The sequence below is a fragment of the Balaenoptera musculus genome, chromosome 14 (assembly GCF_009873245.2).
Source record: "Balaenoptera musculus isolate JJ_BM4_2016_0621 chromosome 14, mBalMus1.pri.v3, whole genome shotgun sequence".
NCBI lineage: Eukaryota > Metazoa > Chordata > Mammalia > Artiodactyla > Balaenopteridae > Balaenoptera > Balaenoptera musculus.
The window spans coordinates 8,314,688-8,342,141 of record NC_045798.1 but is presented as its reverse complement, the minus strand read 5'-3'; the positions used below and the strand labels follow the sequence as shown (position 1 = coordinate 8,342,141).

General features: G+C 49.5%; 1 protein-coding gene across 7 annotated transcripts in view; it reads right to left on the bottom strand.

Moving 5' to 3' along the window:
• The window catches only part of KDM2B (lysine demethylase 2B), a 122,690-nt gene that overhangs the window by 56,445 nt on the left and 38,791 nt on the right, over window positions 1–27,454 (bottom strand). For all 7 annotated transcript variants that reach the window (XM_036874787.1, XM_036874789.1, XM_036874790.1 and 4 more), the window contains 3 exons: window positions 19,465–19,580; window positions 13,670–13,796; window positions 11,082–11,563 (listed from right to left, as the gene is read on the bottom strand). In XM_036874787.1, the coding sequence (XP_036730682.1) occupies window positions 11,082–11,563; window positions 13,670–13,796; window positions 19,465–19,580 (725 nt within the window). The remainder of the gene's footprint in view (window positions 1–11,081; window positions 11,564–13,669; window positions 13,797–19,464; window positions 19,581–27,454) is intronic.

Sequence of the window (27,454 nt, the reverse complement as noted above, 5' to 3'; positions counted from 1 at the left end):
CCTGGTCAGGGAACTAAGATCCCACATGCCGCGGGGTGACTAAGCCCGCGCGCCTCAACTAGAGAGCCTGCGTGCCCAACTACAGAGCCCACGTGCTCTGGAACCCACGCGCCACAACAAGAGAGAAGAGCCTGCACCACAACAAAGAGCCCACGTGCCGAAACTAAGACCCGATGCAGCCAAAAATAATAATTAATTAATTAATTAATTAAAAAAAAAAAAAGACACCCAAGAGACAATCTGGGCTCATATTTACCATTCGACTCACAAATACAGAAGTGAATTATTCCCACCTATTCCTTGCAAAACAGAGAGAGGGACTAACTAACACCATTCAGCCACTAACACCTTTATAAAGCCTTTCTGAAACATTCCCCCCCATCACAGAAGAGGCTCGTGTGACCAAAGTGGGCCTGCACAGGAATGAAATTTTGTTGACATTTCATGGTTCTTAATAACCCATATGAATTTCACACCCTCCTCCACAATACATCAGGGTTTGTCTTCTTCTAAAAATAATGTTTCCTGCCCCCCCCGCACCAATCATTAAGAAAAAAGCTTTTCAGGAAGATGCACCATGTTTAGCCAAAGCTATATACATATATCTTACCCTACAGTTGGGAGGGCAGAGGACTTCCACAGGATTTTCTGCCCCCTTATCCCAATCTCAAACTCTATGCTGGGGGGTGACAAACTCAAATGCCTCCAGAAACCAAGCAGGGAAAGTTAAAAATATAAATGGACTCTTAGAGTGATAGAGAGTAGTGCAGCGTATGGCAAACTAGAGACCACATGCCCAGTTTAAAGATGGCAAATGTTTCTCCATTTCAACTTATTAACCTCCTGTGGAAATGAACCCTACCAGATCTCTGGTTTTTCAGAAGAAATCAAAGATCCAGAGTTTTATTTAAAACCTCTCCAATTTCAGGACTTCCCTGGTGGTCCAGTGGTTAAGACTTCACCTTCCAATGCAGGGGGTGCGAGTTCAATCCCTGGTCGGGGAGCTAAGATCCCACATGCCACGCAGCCAAAACACCAAAACATAAAAAAAAAAACAGAAGCAATATTGTAACAAATTCAATAAAGACTTTAAAAACGGTCCACATCAAAAAAAAAAAAATCTCAAAAATAAAATATAACAAAATCTCTCCAATTTTAAATGTTGGCAACTGACTGAAAATTTCAAAAAAACACTGTGAGCCAAATATATCTGTGGGCTGGCCTGGGCCATGGGTGACCAGTTTACAAACACTGCTCTGCATGTGACTGAAAATAATGCCCACTTGCCTTGGTTTGCTTTGAGTTTCCTTCTGAATTGTCTCAAGATTTCCTGTCATTTCAGTATCAGAGCTGGTGTCAGTAACTCACAAGCATTGAAGTAAGGCCTCTTTAGAGGAATGGCTAGTTAAAAAAGCTATTACTGAAGGCATAAGTATTATTAATAATTAATACATAATAATAAATAATAATTCAAATTAATAAAGAGACCTCGCCAAGCATCCTTGAGTCTCGGAGCTCATACACACACTTCCTGGAGGAAGCAGAGTTCCTCTCCATGTGTGGCTGTCAGTGGCCACCAGGGGGCACTCTGGCCTCTGTCCCACAGGGAAGTATTTTTCGTCTGTATGTGACAGGCTGCAGGAAGAGGAGATTATTCTAATTGGAGATTTTCTCTCTGAGAAATAAATTGTGCTGAAGGGAGGGAATCTTGTCACTGACTTCCCTGGGCTCTGCTAGCATTTACACACACTCCCTGCGGCTCCTGGAAGCAGAGACTAGGAAGCCTGGGTGCCTGTTAACAGCCAGCACTCATTGGGTTATACCACACAACCCTTCTGAGTAGGAAAGAATAGGGCAGGCTTTCTAGAAGAGAAAGACTGGGGCCACCAGGCCCTTTCTGATGCAAACTGCCCTGCTTTTGACTTAAAAAGATAACCACAGACAATGGACGGGCTGGGCCTCAGCTCCTCCTTATGCCAACTTCTCTCAAAGAGCTTTATTAGTTGACACTGGATTCAGGCCCCACTGCTCCCCAGAATGGGGCATTAATCATTAGAAACTCCATCTATAACTGTGACTAAAAATACCAACACTGTGACAATAAAGCAGAAGCAGGCATCAGGAAAAAATCACCAACCACAGGCCAGTAGAGGGAGAATAACATGGCATGGAGCAGCTCGGGCTGCTGTTGTAGGGAACCCAGCAGTCTCAGGGGTCCCTCCTGGCCATAGGTAAGGACCCCTGCAACCAGGCATCAATGCACCTTAGGTCTCCCAAGATCCCTGCCTCTACTCCAGCCCAACCATCTTGTGCCTGCCTGTAAAAACCCATCTGTACTGGGTTGAACTGTGTCTCACAAAAAAGCTATGTTCAGGGAATTCCCTGGCGGTCCAGTGGTTAGGACTCCGTGCTTTCATTGCAGGGTCAATCCCTGGTCGGGGAACTAAGAACCCACAAGCCTCACGGTGCGGCCAAGAAAAAAAAAAAGCTATGTTCAAGTCCTAATCCCTGGTACCTGTGAATGTGACCTTACTCAGGGAAAAAAGGCTTTGCAGATATAATTAGTTAAGAATCTGGAGATGAAATAATCCTGGATTTAGGGTGGACCCTAAATCCAACGACTGGTGTCTTTATAAGAGAACGGAGAGGGAGATTCAAACAGACATAAGGAAGAAGGCCATGGGAAGACAGAGGCAGAGATTGGAGTGACACAGCCACAAGCTAAGGAACACCAGGAACCACCAGCAGCTGGAAGAGCAAGGAAGGATCCTCCCCAGAACCTTCCAAGGGAGGACAGCCCTGCCAACACCTTGACTTCTGACTTCTGGCCTCTGGAACTGTTAGAGAATAAATTTCTGTTGTTTCAATCCACCAAGTTTGTGGTCATTTGTTATGGCAGTCACAGGAAACTAACAGACCACACTTGCCATAGTGCATCATGATTAAAAGCTTATTAGTGGGATTTCCCTGGTGGGCCAGTGGGTAAGACTACGCACTCCCAACGCAGGGGGCCTGGGTTCGATCCCTGGTCAGGGAACTAGATCTCGCATGCATGCTGCAACTAAGAGTTCGCATGCTGCAACTAAAGATCCCACATGCCGCAACTAAGACCCCGTGCAGCCAAAAGAAATAATAAAATAAATAAATTTTTTTTTTTTAAAAAAAACTTATTAGCTACATGATTTGGGCGAATCACCACATCTCTCTGAGTCTCAGTTTCCCGTCTAAGAAATGGAATAATAACAGTCCCCACCTTGCCAGCATCATAATACATGCAAGGTATTTGGCATGTGGAAAATGCTCAACAAATGTTAGCCAATCCCTTTTGGCTTACGCCGTATTTCCTGTTGGGATACACAGTCCCCATCCTCTGTTTGCAGAATTCATCCATTTAACAAGTTCTAAGCATAGGGAAAAAATTTTAAGTTTATTTAATTTTGAAGGGCAGTTTAAAAGCTGATTTAGCTGCATAACTAGTGGGGATAAAAATGTGATTCAGGGACCCAGAAGTCAGTTTTAGGCTAAAAGGAACCCCAAGTGGCATGGATCAACCCACCCATTTTTCAAGTCTAGGGTTTGCACAGGTGTCTGGAACTCAAGATCTCTGGCCCCTCACTGCTCTCCTTCGTTCTCCTGAGGTGGTACCAGCAGCAGACTCAGAAAAACACGTAGCTTGTTTGGCTCCTTAGGTGACAGGATTCATCCCTGTATCAACCCTCTATCCACTCACAGCCCAGCAAAAATACCAAACACAGGGCTCAATATTACATGCAGCCCCCAGTAGAAGAGCCTTGGTGACTTCTGGAGGCCTGACCCCCTGGCCAGGCTGCATCTGGTTGTTCCCTGTTTTCTGTGCTCTGGGTCATCTTCAGGGTGTGAGAAAGCCAGGCTGCAGCCCTCCCACTGGCTTCCCGCCTTTTGGCTCCTCTGAAGCAGGAGGGGTGTGAAGATTTTTAAAAAGCTGACAGTGCTGGAGGTCTGGGCTCTACGCCTCACTGTTTTGCAAAAGAGCAAGACCCAGAAAGGGCAACTTAGATAAGCAGGTGTGTTCTGGGGTCCAGACCTGATGACCCCAAGGGAGAAAAGCTGTACACACCTTCCTTTCACAGTCATGGGTTTCACAGACTCTCACACTTGACCCTAAATGGGCCTGTTCTTACTCCACGGTGTCTGAAATAATAATATCAGCTCTAGCTCACTGAGCACTTAAAGGCCCTGTGCTAAGGCTTTCTTTACCCATGTCACCTCACTAATTCGATGAGGCATGATTCTTACTATCCCCGTTTGACTGCATTCCCCCAGAGCAGTCAGCTGGTTAATGGATGGTACAAGGGAGTCAGCCTGGCTCCACAACCTTTGATCTTAAAAGATAACACCTGTTTGGGGCGATGTACTCTTAATTTAGCATTATTGTCTTTCCTATTTGGGTTTTGATGAAAGAACAATACAATTGATCTCTTTTTTAGTGGGTTTTTTTTTTTAAGTAACAGCTGAAAGCAGTGGCCCCTCACTGTCTCTTCCAGCCCCTTAATTCCATTCTGCCCCACAATTCTATGTGGCTCATAATTCTATGCAGTCCCATAATTCCATGCAGCCCCATAATTCCACGTAGACCCACAATCCTATGTGGCCCCATAATTCTATGCAGTCCCATAATTCCATGCAGCCCCATAATTCCATGCAGACCCACAATTCCATGTGGCCTCACAATTCCATCAGTCCCATAATTCTGTGAGGCCCCATAATTCCATGCAATAAGAAAGGTGGCTGTCTATAGTGAGCTGACATTTCCACCCCTAGCTGACACTCTGGCAGCCAGAAGAGCATGGAATGATAGGAAAGAGAGCCTGGCATTATCTTAATTGACAAGGACAGCTGCAGAATCACCTTGCAAAAGCATATCTGACAAAGACCCTCCCCCTTCCTATCTTGGTGGTCACTGCGCACTTAGGCCCAAGCCTTCACAATAATGCATCTGGTTATTTTCAAGTCATTTACAAATGATTAGACGAATGGCCTCATGCCCTCCTTCCCTCCCATCAGGAGCCTCAGCTCTCTGGAGTTCTAGCTGAAAGTATAGACTCCTCTAGGAGGGACAGCATGCAGGGCAACTCCCATCTCACTAGGAATTACTTTGTCCACCGATTAATGATTGCCAATCCAAGAGATAAAAGGGGAAAAAAACAATGCGATGAATTGAATAGTGAGCCCCTCAAAATTCAAGTTCATCTAAAACCTCATACTGTGACCTTATTGGGAAATGGGTCATACTGGGTTAGATGGGCCCTAATCCACAGACATCGTCCTTATGAGAAGAGAAGACACACAGAAACACACAGAGAACACAGACTGCCAATGTAAAGACTGTGGCAAAGACTGGAGGGATGTAGCTACAAGCCAAGGAGCTCCAAGGATTGCCAGCAACCAAGAAAAACTGGAAGAGACAAGGAAAGATCCTCCCCCAGAGCCTTCAGAGTGAGCATGGCCTTGATTTCAGACTTCTGGCTTCCAGAACTGTGAGACAATAAACTTCTGTTGTTTTAAGCCAGTTTGTGGTACTTTGTTACAGCAGCTTTAGGAAACTAATACAGACAGTAATCGTTAACCTAAAACAGGGATGGGGGAAGCTGAAAGGTGGTGAAAGAGCATGGGAAGGGTGGGGAGCTGGTCAAAGCCAGTCTGACTCTCCTTTGCCTGTTACCTAAGCACACCTAATTTTTTTCCAAGGACTTACTAGGAGAGCTAAGTGTTCATTACCTCATTGTTCCACAAAATAAATCAGTGACCTAGGTCCCTGTTATTATCCCCATTTTACAGTGAGAATACTCAGATTTCAATCAGTTATGCACTTAAGAATGGCCAAGGAACCAACAGAATCTAATCCCTGAAAGGACAAAGCACATTTAGTCTAATATCTTAGATTTACATACATGTAAACAGAAAGGTGGTGTGACTTGCCCAAGGCCACACAGCAAATAGCTAAGAACAGAAACTGAAATTGAATTCAAGCATCTCTCGTGTCCTGATTTCTTGTTTTTCCCATTACGCACAAGCCAGTATCCTGCACCCTCCGCAGAATAATTGTCTTAAAAGAAGGGAGTCACTTAAGGCACCTTAATGCCAAATCCCAAAGAGTTTCACAAAAATGGGGAAGGAAATGGCTTTCTTAGATTTTTACAGGATGTTGGCATCTCCTTTCCTGTCAAAAAGCAAAAAAGTAGATGGTCATTTTGACTTGAATCTAAATCAAGACCCCACCTCCACCCCCAGTCAAGTTTTCAAGGTCCGACTGAGCTCACTTGGTCTTGCTTAAACCATAGGGTCACTGAGGTACTCTCATTAGCATGGCTGCAAGGAAAAACTGAACTTTCAAAAGTCCTGCCCACAAAAAGGAGTAAACTAGAACTATAGAAACAGACACAAAAAAGCAAGCTTTAAGGGACAAAAGCAAGTATGAACTAATTAAAAACAAATTTATATATGTTTGTATACATAGGAGTGAGGGGGAAGCTCCAGAAGTACATTCAGTCAGTGATTAACAAAGGTTATTTTCCAGGATGTGAGAATTGAGGAAGGGGACGTTTTCTATCCTCTAGCCTATAATGTTTAATTTTTTTTTTTTTTTACACTTATCATTTAACAACATTACACTTAAAACTCTTTTTTTTTCTTTTGGCCACGTCACGCAGCTTGCAGGATCTCAGTTCCCCAACAGGGACTGAACGCAGGCCACAGCAGTGAAAGCCCTGAATCCTAACCACTGGACCACCAGGTAACTCCCTACACTTAAAACTCTTAAATAGATGAAATATCCAGAATCAGTAAATCCATAAAGACAGAAAGCAGACTGTGGGGGAGGGGGAAATGGAGACTGCTGATGGGTACAAGGTTCTGCCTCAGGTGATGAAAAAGTTCTGAACTAGATAGGGGTGGTGGTTGCACAGTATTGTAAATGTACTTAATACCACTAAACTGTACACTTTAAAATGGTTAAAATGGTATATGTTTCTCCCTTCAAGATTCTAAACTGGTGATCTGGTAATTATAATTAATTAACTAATGAATATGATAAATGTTGTATATAATTTACCACAATTAAAAAACATAGGGACTTCCCTGGTGGTACAGTGGTTAAGAATCCGCCTGACAATGCAGGGGACACAGGTTCGAGCCCTGGTCCGGGAAGATCCCACATGCCGCGGAGCAACTAAGCCCGTGCACCACGACTACTGAGCCTGCGTTCTAGAGCCCGTGCTCTGCAACAAAGAGAAGCCTCCACAACGAGACGCCCGTGCACCACAACGAAGAGTAGCCTCCGCTCGCCACAACTAGAGACAGCCCACGCAGCAATGAAGACACAACGCAACCAAAAATAAATAAATAAAATTTAAAAAAAACCAAAACACCATACATTAAAAATGAAAGGAAAAAATGGGTTTTTGATAAAAGCTAAAACCTAGCCATCTGGAGACTGACTTATTTTGGGGACTGTCTCTAATCCCAGGGGCTCTGGTTACCATGAGCCACCATTAGCAGCAGTCTCTGAGGTCCCAGAGAAAGAGAGAGAAGTAAAGAAGACATCATCTTTTTGCAACACAAGCCAAAGATCATAACTGATCAACCGTCAAGGGTGAACCACCACTGGTGAGAAACAAATCACTCAATGGTAGTGGAGGCAGTGGGCATTGGCTAAGAATTCTGTCTTGGACCCACATTCCTGAGCTGACTTTTAGTTCTCAGCCAGTGTAAAAGAAACCCCAACATCTGAGAAGAGTGAACAAAGGGACCTAAGCGTGCAGCCAGGAAGAAGCTGCTCGCTTTCTGTGACAACACTCACTCTCGAGGCCAGTCTTGGGTTCAAAATCTCCTCTGGGTCTCCAGGGACTGGGAGGGACTGGGGCTAATGGCCTGGCCAGAGAGCAAGGAAGTAGCTCTATCTACCTACTCTGGAAAAGACGAGTGGTCCACTTCCCCCATACAGGCCACACAGCATTCAGAGATGCTAGCAGAGGCTCCAATTTTCCTGGGGCTCTAAGGAGACCTGTCCACCCAGCTTATAAGCTCTTTAGCCTAAAAAAGGCCCTCCTCAGACAAGGCTCAAGACCATAACTATCTCTGGAGACAGGTAAGTTCAATAAGTAAGCTAAATGGTTAGATTATACTAAAAAGAGATGTGTGAGCCAAATGGTAAGTAGACATTAGGGAGACAGTAGGGAGTGGTGGGGACTGGGGTGTATGAGATCACCTGCTACTCACTTCCTGCTGCTTGTAGCCAGTCAGGAACATGAGCCAGGATAGCCAGGATATTTTATATAACTTTCTTGACTTTAATTTATTCTCCTGATTTTTTAATGTTAGCAAGTAATTACAAAAATATGTTCAACACTATACAGGCCAAATGCAATGCCTAGAGGCTGGATTTGGCCCTGGGACTGCCAATTTACAACTTTTGTCCCAGGACCAAACAAATCTGTTGCTTGTTCTGTAAAGGAAGTCCAAACAGTCACCTTATTACCTTCCCCCTAAATTCAGAGTCGCCTCTGAGAAGAGAGAAAATCACTTTCTCTATAGCGGCCAAAAAAGCATAGTCTAGTGTGTGAGCACATGGACTCCCCCATCAAGCAGTATGTGTGGCCTTGGGCAAGTTACTTAACCTATCTGTACCTCAATTTTCTCATCTGTAAAATGGGGGTAACAAAAGTACCACAGAGGATTGCTAGGAGGTTTAAATGAGTTTATATATGAAAAAGATCTACAACAACAGACAGTAATTGAGATTCATTACCACATATTATCATGAGCTGCCACTGAACCCCATGGTGGCGGTTGGGGAGGATGGAAACTGGGATCCTTGAAATTTGTCTAAGCCCCTACCCCAGGCCTCCTTCACACCATCACGGGGCCTAGGCTGAATCCAGTCTCAGAGGTCGATCAGGTGGGTACAGGTGAGGGATACAAGGGTCTGAGTCCTACCCCTAGAAAGAAATCTGACCAACCAGGAACACTGCACATAAACATAACAAAGTAAAAAAGGCTCTTCACAAGCACAGAACAACATTTCCTCTTCAGATGAATGTGGGGTTTTTTTTAACTCATTTACAACATTTTGGAACCTTAATGCTATTAGTGATTTTATTATTGATGAAAATAGCTTGCTTTCACTTTATAGGATCTTAGAAGAAAAAAGTAGCCACATGACAGAAGTCTAAGGTTTCCTTTAGGAAACCCAATATTTCCTTTAGGAAACCCAAAAACTCCATTCCACAAGATTAGAGGTTCTTATTCTGAGGTCCAGGAATAGGCTCAGGAGTCCAAGACCCCCTGATACTGCACACAAAATTTTGTGTGTATAAGCGTATTTTCACAAAACTCTCAAGAGGTCAGCAACCTCCAAAACAGTCAATGAAAAAGACCTATTTGAAAGTAAAGATTTGTTTTGTCGGGACATTCACCACAGAGTTCTTTTACCTGGCAATTTCCCAGAGTTATAAGATTTTAATTTTGTGGCACCTGTAGGGGGTACACCTGCTATATAAAGTAAGACATAACCTGGATTAAAGATCCTGTACACCAGTTCCCTCTGCTGGTGGTACCTGTTAAGCTACCTGATTGGGCCCCAGGTCTCCCCTCCATTAGACCCCAAGAGTTCAGCGCCTCATCACTGAGCACCTCAAGGGCAGCAGAACAGTCTTAATATTTCTAGATTCCAGGGCCTGATGCAATGTTTTCTAAACAAACAAATATACAAATGAACTAATTAACAAGTCCTCGGTTGAGTCTGCAGCCATCAAAGAAGAGACAAATTCAGTTTCCAACCGAAGCGGGCAGCTGGATTCACTTGAGAATCAGACATTGGAGAAGGAAGCCCAAATGTCTCTGAGGCCTCACATCAAAAAGCCTTACCAATGCTGAGACAGGAGGCAGTTCCAAGTAGTGATATCCACACAGGCACTCTGGAGGCTTCATCCCAGCCCTACTATCTACCTGCTCTGTCACCTCAGGCATGTCCCTTAACCTCCCTGAGTCTACTTCATCATCGGTTAAGTGCAGATAATACGGGTACCTACCACTTCCCTAGCACTGGTACCCGGCAGGTGGTAAGCTTTCAACAAATGTTATGATTACCACAAGACAAGGCCTCCCAATGTATTTCCTGTTTCTTAAATACATTGCACGTTTGCACTCTGCCTAGAACAGCCTTCCCCATCTGGAGGACTCCTACGCAGTCTCTAAGGCCCAACTCAAATTCCCACTGCATAACTGTCCCAGAGCCCTGGCCCCTGGTGTGGCCAATAAGTGTCCCCTCACACCACTCCCATGCCCTGGGTACACACTGTGGCACTCAATTCCCTGTCTCCTAATTTCTTTTTTGTTTGTTTGTTTTTGGCTGCACTGCACGGCTTGCAGGATCTTAGTTCTCAACCAGGAATTGAACCCAGGCCACAGCAGTGAAAGCACCGATTCCTAACCACTGGATCACCAGGGAATTCCCTCCTGATTTCTTTATCTGCCTGCTTCCCATTCCCCCATGGCCAACACAGCTGGTGCTCAATGAGTTTGCTCAATAATTAGGCTCTACTTGGAGACCTCTGAATCCTGGGTAGCCAGGTGGCCCTTAACTGGCCACCTAGAAGACAATCAGGATGTACAACCTGCTCACATGAAACAGAAGCATGCTCCGGGGGAAGCCAGCCCAGAGCAGCAAGTCCTCCTGACCAGGATGGAGGAGTCTGTCCCCAGGCCCAACAACAGCATCACCGGTGCACTGTAGGCAGTAACGCCTACTTCCCATGAAGCCTCCAATTTTCAACAAGTCCTGAGAGAGTTCATTGAGAGAGTTCATTGTCAACTGCAGAGCCAGCTTCCACCATGAGATACCCCTGCAAGTCTCAACAGTGGCCTCTGCTGGGACACCCTAGATGGGCTTGCTTAGACCAAAGGACCCTCTCCGCACATGGACGTACCCCCAGCACAGTCTGCACCAAGCCCCCCGGAGCTGAGCTGCCTTCAGGAACCTGCTTGTTAAACAGAACCTGCCCGACCCTCCTCAGCTGCCCAGCCCGGGGTGACCCCCTGCCCACCTTCACACCCTCCAGGAGTGCCTGGGGGTCCTCGATGCCCTCAGGAACACACTTCTTGTTCTCCGGGAGGGATTCAAGTTTCTCCACCAGAGCTTTCAGGCCCTTCAGTTCAAACTCGGTGAGGTGGGTCCATTTGGCCGAGACCTCGGTGGCGGGAGAGCCGGTGGGCGTCTTGGGGTAGTCTATGGGCACCGTGGCGGACTTCACGCTGTCTTCTGACTCATTCGACAAAGTCCTTTTGAGGAACCGCATGGCAGGGGCTTTGGGCTTCTTCCCGGGGGCCTCCTGGTCCTCGGAGGGGGTGCTGGTGGGTGAGGCAGGGCCATCGGTGGGAGCTTTGGGCGTCTTATCTGCACCCTCCTCCTCTTCCTCCCCCTCCTCCTCCTTCTCCTCCTCCTGGGGCTGCTGCTCACAGGACTCCTCCTCCATCTCCAGCCAGGAATCAGATGAGAAGCCGTCTATGCTGGGCTTTCTTGGGGCATCTACGGGGTGGGGAGTGGGGGAGAATGTCACAAGAAAGACTGAGATGAACATCCCAAACTCCCTGTTGGAAGTAACCGGGACCCCCACGCACTACCCCTCCCCTTTACCCTGCAAACCGAGTTCTTTTGACAATTCTAATGGCCTCTGCCTCCCTCAGGCTCTAGAAAGGCTGGGGTCAGTCAGAGCTCTGCTTTTCCCCAGCCGTGTGTACCCTGACAGGTTGCCTCACCTCTCTGAACACACCTGGCATTGTACCTTTCAGTGTGTAAAAATAAGGCAAAAAGAGTACATATTATATGATTCCATTCATATGAAATGTCCAGAACAGGAGGAAATCTATAGAGAATGAAAGTAGATGAGTGGTTGCTTAGGGCTGAGGGCATAGGCATGGGGTGAGAGGAGGAGGTGGTAGCTCAAGGGTACAGAGTTCCTTCTGGGATGATGAAAATGTTCTAAAAATTGACTGTTCTGATGTTTGCACAACCCTGGGAATAGACTAAAAACCACTGAATGGTACACATTAAATGGGTGAATTGTATGATATATAAACTATATCCCAAGAATGCTGTTTCAAAATATAGGCAAAGAATACTTCCCCTGAAGGCTTGTAGTGAGGATTAAATAAGGCATCACAGAGCACAGTTCTTGGCACACAACTAGCACTCAAAAAAGTGAGGTGTCTCCCGAACATCCCCCCTTCTCTTTGGCAGATGGACTGGAGAGGCAGGGGGAAACAGTGGCAAGAAAATTTAAGAAAAAAATGGGCACCAACGACCCAAACATTGCCTCAACATTTCCTCTCAAGCCTGGAATGAAATCGGGAACTTTCTTCTATGGCCCTAAATTTCCAAATGAGAGAAGTGACCCTCAGTTGCCTGGTCCTGGGGAACGCCACAAAATCAAGCCTCTGGTCCCCACGGGAACGTGTAGCTACTGCAACAACAGAGGTTATCACACTACTTCACAGTCATTTCCCATCTCCTACCGGCTGGAAACTTCAGAAGAGCAGGCTGTAGGATTTTGGTATTTTTCAATGCCTGAATCATCTAACAGGAATGAAACTCACAAGAGAACCACCCCCACCCCACCCCACCCCAGCCGACAGAACTCAATTTCCAGGAGGCACTCCCCAGTAAAGACCCCGGGAGAAACATTTCCCCATCACATGTCTGCCCTGAAACCCCTAAAGTCAGGAGGGGAGTCAAGGGAAGGAAGAGGCTTACAGTGTGAAAAAAAAAAAGAATCTAAAACTCTTGGAGATTGCAGGAGAAATCGTGCAGACCCTAACGGAGACAGACCAGTCACATTTTTCTATCCCATGATGAGAAAGATGCAGTGAATGAGGCACAGTGACTCTAGCATCCAGGAAAAACCCTTCGGCAGTAACAGCGCAGAGGCAGAGGGGAAGAAGCACATTCTTCCTACAGATCGTTCTTCGGGGCTGTCACAGCTAGATGCAACTTTAGGGTGGGTGCCTGTGAGTCAAGATTCAAGGACTGAGCCATTTTGGGGGGATGATGTCCCTTTAAGTAATGGCAGCAGGGCAGGGCGTTGCAGCTGTGGCTTATAAAAGCTCTCTCCCTGCCTCTGTCAAAACCACCCACTGCTCTGCCAAGCTTGCATCCCCAGCCCTGGTCACCCCTCCCTCTAGCTTTTAGCTGGCCTGGGTTTTGAGGGACTGGCTGCATCTCTTAGGCCTCCTTCTATATAGACAAAAACCTAACCCCCAACACAGGGAGAAAAAAGAATCAGCTGGTGGCCAGGGAGGGGTTAAAAAAAAGAACCAGGATCCTTTGCTCTGTAGGGAGCCTGTCTCAGCAACCATGCCCAGGACTGGCCCCACCCCACATCTGCATAGTCAACCAGCAAGACCTGGGGGCCACCAAGATGACTCTGTTGGGGTCACAATTTCCTTCCCTTGGACTCTATTCCAAGTGGGAAACTGACAAGGATGGCTTCCCCTCCCCTCCTCAAGGGTCTCTAGGAATCTGCTGACACTCAGGCTCAAAAATTCCCAGAACCCAGGACTCCCAAAGCCCCACTGAAAAAAATTATTCCTGCCCCAGCTGAGCCGTCGAGGCGGCCAGACTGCAAGGCTCACTCACCAATAAGCATTGATTCTCTCTGGTATTCCTGAGTGAGGTAGGACCGCTGGGTCACACAGTACACGTATCTCTCCAAGACATACCAGCACATCTCATAGTAGAAGGGGTAACGGAATTTGGGCTGCACCTGAAAGCAAAGATCCAGGTGCAGAGGTCAGTTTCTGGACGGCAGAGGGGAAAGGAGGGAGAGAACGGCACTGGGGTCGGGGGAGGGGAAAATTCCTGGGGGTGGGAGTTATTTTCATCATCTTAGCAAGAGCACAAATGATGGGAAGGAAAAATGGGGGTGGGCTGGAGGGAAGTGCTGGAAGGGGCAAGATACCAGCATGCACAAATGAGGAGGAAGAGCGGGTGAAGAGGCCTACGTAAGAGCATCATTTCAAAGGTCCCTGAGCTTTGCACAGGGAAAGCTGTACGGGGTCCACTTTGTGCTTCTGTGAGATGCAGAGAAACAGAGTTGTCTCCTGACCTGCTAACGGAGGGTGCGGGTACCTGCCGATGCGAGCCCCTGCCTGATTCCAGCTACAACAGGCACAGGCTCCTTGCTGGTTCTCCAAAATTCTACTACCCCTCCCTCCCCCCTTGAAAAACAGAAATCAAACCCCAAACCTTAACCATTTGCAGAGACAGGCAGTCAAGCATATCCAGTACCCAAAGAGGGAGGCCGCAGGAGGCGGACCAATGAGGATGGAGGGGGCGTGGCCTCTCCTACCACAGGGGCGGGGCCTCAGAGGGGTCCACCTCCTGCTCCTCCCTTACAACACCTGGCACTTCCAGCCTGTATCTCCACAGATGACTCCCTCTGACACAAGTTCCTGGTGTGACCCTGGACCACCCTAACACTGGGGGACACAACCCCGAGTCTGGAGCAGCTGTCCAGCTGGAGATTCCCTTTTGGCTGTTTCTTACAGGGGAGGAAGTATAGGTGCAGAGAGCTTTGTGCATCAGAGCTGTGAAAGGCCCAGCCCCAGGGGGATTCTGATGGGTGGCAGCATGGGGTCTACACCGATGAGATGGCAGCAAGAGATGGGGAGGAAGAAATACCACTGATGGCCCTGGCACAGAAGAGCCTTCCAGAAACCACATCCCGAGCAGGCAAGGGTGGTGGGAGGTGGTCCCTGTCTCCCATGTCTGGGCCCTCTTCTGCGAGGCTACACATGGATCCCACATGTCCACACTCACTCCTGGACCCTCTCACCAAGGGTGGGTCTGCCTTGAGGAACCTGTGCAGGAGCCAGAGACCCCTCCTCACCTCTCCTGTCCTCCAGGAACTCAGGGAGTTGGATGTCAAGGAAGCACACTCTCCCACCTTGCTTTGCTCACAACCAACAGGCGACATTCTACATCTGGGAGGAAGGCGAATTGAATACAAGCTGACCTAGGTGCTCCATCTGCCCTAAAATACTATTTTCCTGCATCTCTCAGTGCCCACCTGGAAAAGGCCCCCACCCTGCCCTCTGAGAGTCTCAGCTCCAGTTCCCCATCCACCCCAGGCCCCACTGACTCAGTTTCCAGCTGCGAGGCCTTTTTCCCACACTGAGGGAGCCTCGCTTCTCCCATCTGCGTCCTGGGTCCATTTGACCTCCCTGCCTCTGGTGGATGGTGTGCTTTGGAATGAGATCCTGGCCGCCACATGCTTTTGAGCTCTTCAGGGGGATGCATGGAGTTGGGAACATCATCTAGCGGTTTCCTTGGCTCCAGCTACTTTCCCGAGAACCCCAGTTTTATCGCTGGGAGAGTATTAATCTTTTTTCAGTCATTGGATCAGTGTCCTCCAGAGTCTGAAAAGGAGAAAAAGGCTCTTTGGCCTGAGGCAGACCCTGTCCTCCTGTGAAGAGAGTTTGGGGAGGGGGCAGTTCTCAGCCCCACCCCCACTCCAGAACAAGGGCCAAGCAATTTTGAAACAAATCATCAAAACCTACAGAGCAGGCTGAGGACAGGTAGGCCTGCCTCTTCTCAGACCCTCACTCACATCTCCTGACTCGATTGGTAAAACACTCAAGTTGCTTTTGACTTTTCCAATTTGGGAAACCGTCTGAGCCACTCTGCCCTGATGGGCACCATGGCGCCTGAGAATCTTTCTAGGTTAGGGAAAAAAAAATTTTTTTTTTTTTTTGGTTGTAGTTCAGGAGAGGAAGATAAGTCTCCCCTCACTGTTGCTGAACCCAAGGGAAACCAGCTGGGTGAAAACAAATGCTGATGAAGGAATTCAAATTCTTTTTCATTTTTTTTTTTTTTTTTTTTTTTTTTTTTTTTTCCAAGAGAGCACCACAGGGAACAAAACTTGCAAAGAATTGACTTACAAACGGGTTGTCGCCTTCCACCCTTCTCCTTCAAAAGGTTTCAGCCACATGCCTGGGAACATTAAACACACGATTGCTCAACATTATTTGTTGACAGCTTCGGAGCCTCATCAAATTGAGTTGTTCACCGAAAGGCAAGGCAGTCAGAAAGCAGGCCATGCTCCCAGCCTGGGGGTGGGTAATCAATCTATCAGCGGGTCTCAAGGGGTCTGTTTGAGTTCCCCAAGGTCCATTTGAGTGGCACCTGGCCTAAGCCCTTCCTCTTGGAGCTGAGTGACCTCAGGATATCAGAACCAAAGATGTTTTGGTGCATCTACAGCTCCCAGGTCTCAAGGACTTGAAAAACTAAAATAGGGTGGGTGGGAAGTGTCTTAAAATTTGTTTTTCTCCTGGAAAAAAAAAAAAAAGTCAATGGAAGAAAAAAAAAATCCAATGGTAGGGGAAAGGTGAGAGGAAGGGTAAATTATTTGCAATTTCCAAATAGATTCACTGGCTGAGAGGGAATAGGGCATGTTGGCATTACCTTTCCTGAGAAGGCTGCTTTCACTAGAGCCATTAGGGAAAAAAAAAAAAAAAGATAAATATAAGAGAGACGGCAGTTTAATGATCAATTGGACCATTCCTATCCCTTATCAAGCTAACTGGAGTTAAAAATATGTAGTGAGAGTTGTCGAGATGTTATCTTCAAATAATAAACATGCAACACAACCATTCTTTGGTGTTATCTCTTCACCCCTCTGCTTACCTTTAGAATGAGAGGGGAAAGATTTAATCTACAAAAGGGGGTCGGGAAATGAAAAACCCCCCAGTCCCAGAATGCCTGCACCTGTGCGTGCTTGCCTTATGGACAGCAGGGTAAAATCACCTATCATGCAGCCCAGAAAAATTCAGATCATGAGAGCAAGACATGCTTCCTACACACAGGAGAACATTGGGGTTCCCCTGGTCTCTATGGGGTGGTCCCCCACCTTGGGCCACAAAAGCAAATTCATCTCTCTAAAACAAACCCACACCATGGGGCTTACAGACTGACAGTTTCCTCTGTCCCACCCTCTGCATTTGGTTTCCAAGCAAAGCCATGTTTTAGGACTCTTGAAAAACTATTTTTAAATGGCCATAACCTTCTTAAGAAAGCTCACAGGGATATAAAGAATTAAGTTGTAGCGAGCTGACAAGGAGCCCTGGCATTTTATCTGGCTTCCAGTGCTCTCTCTCTCCCCAGCATCTTTTGTCTGCCTTGGCTCCTAAGACATAAACAATTGGGCCTTGTAGCCAAGCCCTCTCCAAAGACCAGAAATCAAAGCAGATTAAACAGCCTGCCGCTGGTTCCCGCTCAGCCTGCCCGCCTGCCCCCCCCATCCACCTGCTTCAGGAAACCAGATGGGGTGCCCACTGAGACAACAGGGACAGTGGGCCTTGGGGGAGGGAGTGCTGCCATACTCGTGTCCACGTGGGTGTGATATTCCACGGCAGCTCAGCATGGTGCTCGGGGTTCTACTCCATTACCCTCCCTCCCACCTCCCGCAGACGGGGGAGGGGGATCTGGGCTCCTAACGGAATGATGGGGCCCAAATCCACTGAGATGTATGATCCAGGTTCCCTGGGGGAGGGGGACGGCTGCCAAGTGAGTTCCTGAAGCCTTTAGAAATCCCAGCCCGACTCTGGCTTTCAGGAATTGCCTGGAAAGTTGTGGGCTTGACTTTTTTCTCCTTTTCTATCCCACACCTACTGGTCTGCTCACAAACAAACTGGCCCATTCTTCAGGGCTGGCCAAAGAACAGTTGGCCAGAGTCCCAGACAACACTTGACCCAGATGATAGGATGACCACTCACACCCAAATGGTGCCTTTCTCTAGAACGCCACAGGGCAGCATCCCCCAGACCAGGGCTGGGACTGGCCTCCCCGCCAGACCCGGAAAGGGATGGTAGGCAGGCAAAAGAAAAGAGAGGCACAAAAATCCACAAAGCAAGACCCAGTCTCTGCAGATCTGGGCATCCCAGCAGCAAACTGGCCTATCTGAAGAATGTACATTTGACCTTGTTAACACACCTACCTGCCCACTGAATATGGTTCAAAGTGGTCCCCAGGAAACCCTTGGACGAGGTCCCTCAACACTGGGGCTATTAAAAAGGTCAGATGCATACACAGTGGCTAAGACTTTGACTCATGTATGTGATTCCATGCAGACCAAGGCCTGGAAACAAGACCAAGAAAGGCACGAACCCTGGGCACAGAGCATCTGCTTCTATGAGATGTTTCTTTAGGGTCCAGGCATGACAACCCTCTCTGGGAAAAAAGTCAACTCCAAGGCAAAGCCCAAGAAGACCAGGTGTGGTCTATCCATACAACGGAATATGATTAAGCCATAAAAAGGAACAAAGCACTGACAAATACCACAACGCAGATGAACTCTGAAGACACGATGTTAAGTGAAAGAAGCCAGACCAAAAGGACATTTTATATGATTCCATTTACATAAAATATCCAGAACAGGCAAATCCATAGAGATAGAAAGCAGACCAGTGACTGCCAGAGGCTGGGGAGGGGGGAATGGGGAGTGACTGCTACTGAGTATGGGGTTTCTTTTTGGGGTGATGAGAATGTCTTAGAATTAGAAGTGATGGCTGCACAACATTGTGAATGTGCTCAATGCCACTGAATTGTGCACTTTGTGTCTGTGGATTATATCTCAGTTTAAAAAAAAGAGAGAGAAGAAATATTTGAAGAACTGTAAGAGAAAAGAAGACGTAGGCCCTTTTTGCCCCAGTTTCCCACTCTCAGACCTGTCTCAAATGCCTGGGGACGCTGGGTCAAGTTCCAGCAAGGAAGAGCCAGTGCTTTTCAGAGGAACCTCATGGAATGGAACAGAGCACAGCAGAGGGCCCATGTCAGGTGTCTGAGCCTTGGCCCCTGCTCCTAGGGCATGGGGCTGGGGGTGGGATGCAGTGTCTGAGAAACCATCAAGGAGAAAAGGGGACCCTCCCCCAGCCACAAGCAGACACTGAGGCAAAACTCAGACAGTCCCTAGGGGACTCACAGACACTGGCTTCCTCGGGGTCCTACATCACATCTGGGGTCCCCACATGGTCAAGACCTGTCCTACCTTCCAAGGTCCAGCCTCCCCCGCTCCAAACCACCACCACAACAACCATGAAATCCCCCCACTCCTTCACATCCCTTTATACACGTGGGAAGAAGGAAGAGGCACGGTTCCTGACATCTCACGGTGCTTTCTCAAGAGATACTTCCTCTTCAACAGGGGGTTTCGGCTGTCACCGGCCTGGAGGTGAACAGAAACTCCCGGGGCTCTGGGTGGGGCTCTCGCGGGCACCCCCTGCCCTGCAGAACCAGGACCAAGACCCGGCTTGAGGCAGGGAGCAGGAGGGACAAGGGACCAGGAAGGACTTCGGAATGACCGTCCCGTGCGCCCCAAGCACCAGGCAGAGCTCGGGGGCCGGTGTGGCCACGAGAAGAAAAGGAAGCCGCCTCACCCGCGTTCTGTCCTCGATCTCGTAGATCCGCAGCTGCATGGGCACGTTGAAGCTGTGCAGAATGTTTCCGCCGAACACCAGAGAGTCTACGGGGGTGTAGACTGCATGGATCCAGCCTGGGGTGGGGAGGGCACAGAGAGGGTCAGTCACTGGCCCTTCGGGGCCCCTCACTACGCCCACATGCAGGAGGGCGCAGGAGGCCCAGGTGAGCACCCAGTGCCAGAGGGAGGATGCTTGGGCCGCCTGATGCCGAGGGCTGAGCTCCTGGCGGGCCTAGAGGACCCAGACCCGCAGCCCCACCGACTGCTGCTGGCAGTGACCCCTGCTAGCTCAAGTCGGTCCTGGGCAGCTGCAGACCAACCCCCTTGTCCTGAAGACCTTGGTGATGAAGTGTTACAATGGACCTGGCTGCAGCAGCCAACAGAGAGGCAGGCCGTGTCCCTCTCCCCTGCAGCCCAGGGCGCTGAAAACCCCTCACTCAGGCTACTCATATGTCCTTAAGCCGCTTCCTCATCAGGAGGTGTCAAGGATTGCTCGGGGCCACAACTAAGGGTCGTGACATCCCGCCAGAACCTAGATGCCTCCTCTGCCCGAAGCCACCCCCTGCCATCAAAATCCTCCAAGGCCCATTTCCAGGTGGTCTCCTCAGCCACACGACACCTGCATCCCCATATCAGTTCTGCTTCTGCTCTGCCCTATAACTGCTGACAAGTCTCTCTCCTGCCGACTGCAGCTTATTAACACCTTGGGGCACGGCTTTTTCATCTCCCTGAGCTCCTGGCCCAAAGGCTGGCACTGCAATCATGAGAAGGATAATTGAGGACTACCTTTGTGCCAGGCACTGGCCTGAGGGCTTTACAGGGCTCCTCTCATTTAATCCTCACAAGACCCCTACAAGGTACATGCGATATTCACCCCCAAATTACGGACGAGAAGACTGAGGCACAGAAAAGTGAAGTCACTTATAAGGATTGGAACCCAGGGAGCTGGCCTCCGCTTGGTCCATGAAGGCTAGAGACAAAGCAAGCCGCCTAATTCCTTCAATGATGGACTGAACGTGTGTCCAGTGCTCAACAGTCCTCCATGCGGCTCCTGGCTACCATACTGGACAGTGCAGAGCGAGGGGAGGGGTGGCATTATAACCCACTCCCATTTACAGATGCTGAAACCGAGGCTCCGAGAAGGAAGTCACTTGCTGAATGACGTCACAGCAGGTGAGTGACAGCGGCTCCATTTTTAACCGCCATGCTGCACTGCCGCTGCATCAGAGGCTTATTAGCACAGGCCTGGGAGTCCTGGGAGACAGGCCTGCAAACACGGAGGGGAGGCAAAAAGGGAACGAAGAAAGACAGAGGTGAAGACAAGGACAGACAGAGGCCAAGGGACTCACGGTGAAAGACAGAGGGTCAGCAGAGGGGAAAGGGGACAGACAGGGGCAACCTGAGATCCCAAGCCTTCTCCACAACCCTGAGCCTAATTCATTCGCTCGGAGGCAAAGTATAGAGGCCTCCCCGCCCACGCCGAGCGGGAGCAGTTCCAGCCTCTTTCCTCGGTGAGCCGAACACGCCAGCCCTGAGTCACGGGCAGCCACGGGTGGCCACGGCTGCCGGGAGCCGGGCTGCCACCTGGGAAGAGAGCTCGGAGGCTGCGAGGCCACTGCTGGCATCTGTGTCAACACTCTGGGCGGCGGGCCCTCCCCTGCTGGGGACCATAGGTGGGACAGAGCTGGTGGTGCTCAGGGGAGGGCAGGGGAAACCCGCCAGCCAGGAGCACAGGAGCAAAGGCTTTATGTAACCCGCTTCTGCAGTGACCCGCCCACAGCTCTGCCCGCCGCTCTGCCCGCCAGATGTGCCCTTGCCTGCCAGGTGTGCCCTTGCGGAGCTACCTGGGATCCTTCCCCACCACCTCCCTGCCCCCCGCCCCGCCCCGCGCAGCAGTGCGGCTGCGTCTCTAAAGTCCCGGTTTCCCGGTTTCCGGGACTTCCCTGGCGATCCGGTGGTTAAGACTCCGCGCCTCCACTGCAGGCTGCACAAGTTCTATCCCTGGTCCGGGAACCAAGATCCTGCAGGCCCCGCGGCGGGGCCAAAAAAAAACAAAAAAAAACAAGTCCCGGTTTCCACATCTGCTTCAGCCTCTCCGCCTCAGCTGTGTACCAGCTGATATCCTCAACTGTACATTTTTTTTTGTTTCTACCAAGCGGAGCCACACTGTCTATTACTATTGTTGTTACCACCACCAGCATTATTTAAGCAACATTTCCTAAGACTGGGACCTAGGACGGCCGGGTTCAAGCACATGCTCGTGGTGGGGTGAAGCCTGAATGGGACAAGGATTCCTGGGTCCCTTTCCTATGCTCCTCGCATGCCCACCTAATGCCTATGAAAGCCCACGTCCAGGGGCCCGGGTTGGAGACTGTCCCCAGTGCTGACTCACCACGTGGCCCGGGGCACCTGACTGTCCCCTCTCCTGGCCTCCACGTGCCCGTGTGAAATGAAGAAGACCACTGCTTCCCTTGTAAGAACTCAAACCGTGTAAGCAACTGCCGCTGATATTCGTGGTAGCCCCGTCCATCACGAGGGCTTTGGAAAGAACGGCACCCTCGTGAATCTGCATTCATCCGCCCCGGACTCTCCCTTCTGGAAACGCAGACTCACTTGACTTACACCTATTCCCCTGATGTGAGAGGTGCTGTTGCGAGGAGAGGGGCAGGGAATCTGTACTGACATTCCAGGGGTTCTAGAAGCTTCTCTCCACTCTCCTCTCCTCCCCAGGCCGGTGCCTCGCAGGTAGGTCAGGCAGCCTGGCCTGGATTAGAGTAGCTGCCCAGCCCCTGCCCCCAGCCCTCCTCACATCTGCTCCATTACTTAAACGCTTGCTTCTAGGACTTCCCTAGTGGTGCAGTGGTTAAGACCCGGCGCTTCCACCGCAGGGGGTACTGGTTCCTTTCCTGGTCGGGGAACTAAGATCCCACATGCCGTGCAGCGCGGCCAAAAAATTTTAAAAATTAAAAAAACAAAAAAAAGATTAAAAACAAATTTTTTTTAAATAAACATTTGCCTCCAGAAGAACCAGGGAGTGGAAATAACAGCGTTCAGAAGCCCCATCTGAACCCACCCTCCCAATACTCGTTCATTGCATCCCAGGAAGCACGAGAGAGCAATTGTTCCCAGACTGGTGACTGCACCGGGGAGGCTGGCATCTGCCTCCTGCTTCCAGGCCAGAGTCCCCAACAACATGAAGGCGATTAACAGAGGCTGTCAGGCCAAGCGACAAGGGACAGATCCAGTCATGGAAGGAAAGCAGGCAACCCACAAAACCAACTGACGGGTATTCTCTGGGACGTGAAGGGCCGAGAAGGCCGCGGGGGCACATGGTGTCTGACCCACAGCCCAAACGCTCAGGGTTCAGAATGAAAAGGCCCCTGACCCACATTTGTGTGGCTGCTGCAGGGATAAACCCAAAGGTCCCAGAACTCAGGGGTGCCTCACAGAGGCCCACGGCCTGCTTCCTTCAGGAGCACCCACGAACTCCCTGTGCTGGCCACTGGGGGCTGGGCACTGTGGCTGCCAGGATGAAGCCAGGAGGGCCTCTCCTCTCTGGGACCTCATAGCTGGTACCAGGGGCCCAAACTGCCAGGCCACGGGCTGCATCAGACCCAGGGGCGTGTATAGTTTGACCCACCTGTGTTATCAAAATGGGGAAATTTCAGGCTTCCCTGGTGGCGCAGTCGTTAAGAATCCGCCTGCCAATGCAGGGGACACGGGTTCGAGCCTTGGTCCGGGAAGATCCCACATGCCGCGGAGCAGCTAAGCCCATGCGCCACAACTACTGAGCCTGCGCACCTATAGCCCGTGCTCCGCAACAAGAGAAGCCACAGCAGTGAGAAGCCCGCCCACCGCAACTAAGAGTAGCCCCCGCTCGCTGCAACTAGAGAAAGCCTGCACACAGCAACAAAGACCCAATGCGGCCAAAAACAGAAACAAAAAATTAAATTAACTAAAAAAAAAAAATGGGGAAATTTCACAAGGCTATCTGAACTCCTTTCCTCTCCAGAAAAATGAGAAGATGGGCCCACCAGGCTGGAGCTGAGCAGCAATTCCCCAGTTTCCCAGAGCCCCTCCACCCCAGCCTGCTTCACTGCCAGCCTTTCTCTGCTCTGTACCCATTTTACAGATAGATCATCTCAGGTCCAAGCCATGTTATACCATTAAATAGCTAGGAGTTACTGTTTCTCAGACTTGCCCAAGTCTAAGAAATACCTGGGGCTACTGTGAATTTTACTACAAGGCAAGGATGGGAAATACTTTCAGGCCAGCCCAAGCCACGGACCCCAGGGTCCTTCCCAAGCCCCTGTACTGGGCTCCACCTGCTGCTACCTGGCTGGACATACACTCACAATGGAGTGTACATCTCACGTCCTCCCCAGCACGTTCTGCACTGCCAAGTGGACCCTTAAGAAAGTTTATTAAATGAGCACATAATTCTCCCAAAGTCACACAGCCGAGAAGGGGGACCAGATCCCAAGCCTGCTGATTCCCAGGCTGACAGGGAACCAGGTGGGTTCTCAAACTAGACACACCTGGGTTCTCATCCTGCCCTGTCACTTATTAACTGTGTGACCTTGGACAAGTTTGTTCACCTCTCTGGGCCTCAGGAAACTTCACTTTTAAAAAGGGGGTGGGAGTGGGGGTAGGGGGATGTTTCCTTACATTCTTACGGAGAAGTGATGTACATAAAATGATTGTTGCTCAGTAATGCAAGTTATTACTATTAACTACAGTTCACCTGGGCAGGTGAAGCCAGAGGGGGAACTGGCCATAGGTCAGGTCAAGGGAAGGAAAAAGATGTCACCAGTTCCACTGCTGAGTTCCAACTCCAGCTTTCCTTACTCCTAATGATCAGGCTGAATCTTGGTGACTCCCGGGCCACTCCCAACTCTGACTCTGACTCTGTGTGCCCTGGCGAGGCTACTGTATTCCCACCTCCTCCACCTTCGAGAGCTGGCCAGCTCAACGGGACAAATCCAAGCCCCTTTCTCCAGGTCATCTTACTCCTCAGTCACCTTCAACAGTCTTCCTCTTCCAGGCAGCTTTCCTGGACTAACCAGGAATGAGGCCTGAAGAACCACCACCTCTGAAGCATAGCTAGCACCCAACCCCTTCACCCTCAGACAAAAGAAGAAAAAGATAAACCAAGTCTCACAAAGATACTGTGACATTTAAAATCTTCCTAACCCAATGGCATCCATGAGCTTTCACAGAGCTGATGGTGAGGCTTGAGGCCAGCGTGAGGTAGGGCACATCTAAGGTCACACTGTGGAGGTGAAAACCCAGGTCAGAGGTGGGAAATGCCAGAATTAGATTCTCCACTTTCCACACCCAAAAGCTCACGTGCAGTGGCGGGATTCCCCAAGGCTCTCTCCCCAAAGCCACATCCCAGCTACCAAAATCTCAGATGTGCGTCTGGTTCAGAGGGTGTGAAGACCCAAGATGCTCAGCTAGTTCAGTGACTCCAAAACTCTGGTCCTTTAGTTTTCACTGGTTGACGACAAAATAAGAAAAATGAAGATGGTATAGATTCTCATAAACTCAAACCCATCAAATTTCAAGTAGTAACTGTCCTTTATTTTGGAATTATGTACTCCCACCTTTTTTAGTGTCAGAATAGTCCTCCTTTCATGAAACATCAGCAAAAGTAGCTGACAGGTTTTTTTTTAAAATTAATGCCCATATTTAGCAAAACTACAAGATAATAACGTTGATATCAGTTCCCAACTTTTTTTTTTTAACTTCATGAAATCAATGTCTGGGAATCACATGTACACCCTGCCCTTGAGAAGGTGACAAATTCCAACTGTCCCGTTTTTGCTTCCCAAAACCCAGGAAAAAATTCCTAGTGTCTCACTCAAGACTGTTAGGGTCAAAAGTCTTTGCTGAGTTCTAAATAGACTCCTACCAGCGGCAGTTCAAATCACGTCCCCTCTTCCTACCTTCAACACACAGTCACACCCCTGCTGGGGCTTAGATGCTGCTTCTTGAGACCTTTTCCAACTTGCTTAAGGCACCAAAATTAACACCCTTCCCATCCCAGATCGGGGGAAAGCAATGGGCCACCTCCCAGTTCTGAAAAAGGCCCTGCGAGAGAAAAACGCCTGTCCTCCCAGGGAGGCTAAGGAGGCCTGCACTCAGGGGACAGAGTTGGGAGGGATCTTGAGGATCCCAGAGTTCAGCCTCACCCTGCCCCCACTGTAGAGATGGGACAGTTGAGGCACAGAGAGGGGAAGAGATCAGCCCAAAGTCACAAAGACAGCAGCAAGGCCAAGAGCACGCCAACCTCCCTTTGACTCTACCAGGGCCAATGTTCCAACACCCACAGAGTGGCCTTGAACACGCTGCAGGATACCACCTCCTTCCAGGGTGTGCTCCATAAATGCTGCCCACCAACTGCAATTCCCTCCTGTCCCAAGCAGCAGTCCCTCCCCTCCCGGAGTCAAGCAGCTCCAAGGATGGACCTGAGGCCCTGACAATAAAGTCACCCCCACTAAACCCCGCCACCTCCAAATCCCAAACTTCCCTAATAGTGAAATCTCTGCCCAACTTTCTAGAAGAGCCCGCGTGTGCAGGTCCCATCCCCATGGTGGGAACTGCCACCACAACCGCTCCCCCTTCAGTTGACACTGACTTGATGTCCAGACCCAAGGCCAACTCCAGTCCAACTCTCAGAAACTTAAGTGTGACCAGCTTCTCCATCCAATGGATCTTAGTGGCCTCAAAGGAGGCCTTGGACCCTAAGATCCAAGCTTCCTCTCAGTGGCAATTTCCCTGCAGGCTCCTTGGCATATGGCCTCTACTTGTGTACCTCCAGTGACGGGGAGCTCAGTGCCTAGCAGAGCAACTCATTCCAATACCACTTGGCTATACCTCGTCTTCCAAGATATGATCCTTCAACTGGCTGATGGCCATTACCATACCCCTTCACTTCCTGGGTAAAACAACCCAATTCCTCCTTCAAATTCATCTCACCTGATGTGGTATCCAGACTCTTCTCTCTCTCGAGGTTGACTTACCCACGAGGGTAAGTAATTACAACCCACGAGGAACACAATCTCCTACATGTGGCCCGACCCTCTCACTCTATACAGTGGGACTGTCATCTCCCTCATGCTGGGTAAAACACTTCCACTAAAATGTAGCCTAAGATTCCCAGGTCATCTGCCACATCCACTAGTGACTCAGCCTGTAACTGGCCAAAAGCCCTCAGCCCATCTCCCAGGAGCTGTAGGCAAATAGGTCTCGGTTCACTCAGTCCTCACTACCACCCTGGGAAGTCTTCCATTTTACAGATGAGAACATTGAGGCACTGAGATTAAGTCATTTCCAGGAAGTCACGCTTGTAAGCCGCAGAGCAGGAATTTGAATTAGGGCGGGGTTTTCTGGCCCCAGGGCCCATGCTCTTAATTATTGCCCTCTTCTATAGTTGTAGTTAATTTTTTTTTTTTTTGAAAGGGGAGAGTCCAAGTACAGAAATTGACCTTGATCCCAATTACATTTCATCTTGTTCTGCAGGAAGGAAGCTGCCACTCTGGGCGCATTCCCCTCTACCCTCTTCCCCTGGGCCAACTCTCCCTTCTCTCCTCCCCAGCCTCAGGATAAAGTTGCCCCTCCCCTCCCCACAGGACCATCCTCAGAAATCTCAGCAGGACATCTTGGAGGAAGGCATTCAAACTTCCCCTGAGGGAGGGCCCTCAGGAGGCTTTCTCCCCGAGAGAGAATTCTAGCCCACAGGCAGGAAAAAACAGGTAAGATGTGAGAGGCTACTTTTCCCTGCAGCCTGAGGCCTGCTTCTCTCCTTCTCTCAGGGACTGCCAAGGGCAAGGAGGCCCAGAGAAACCCCATCACTTGGCCTAAACACCGGGCTGAGGCCACCGGGCCAACAGGAGGCTGCTAAGAGTCAGTGGCTGAGCAAGAGCCCAGAGCCAGCCTCGCGGGAA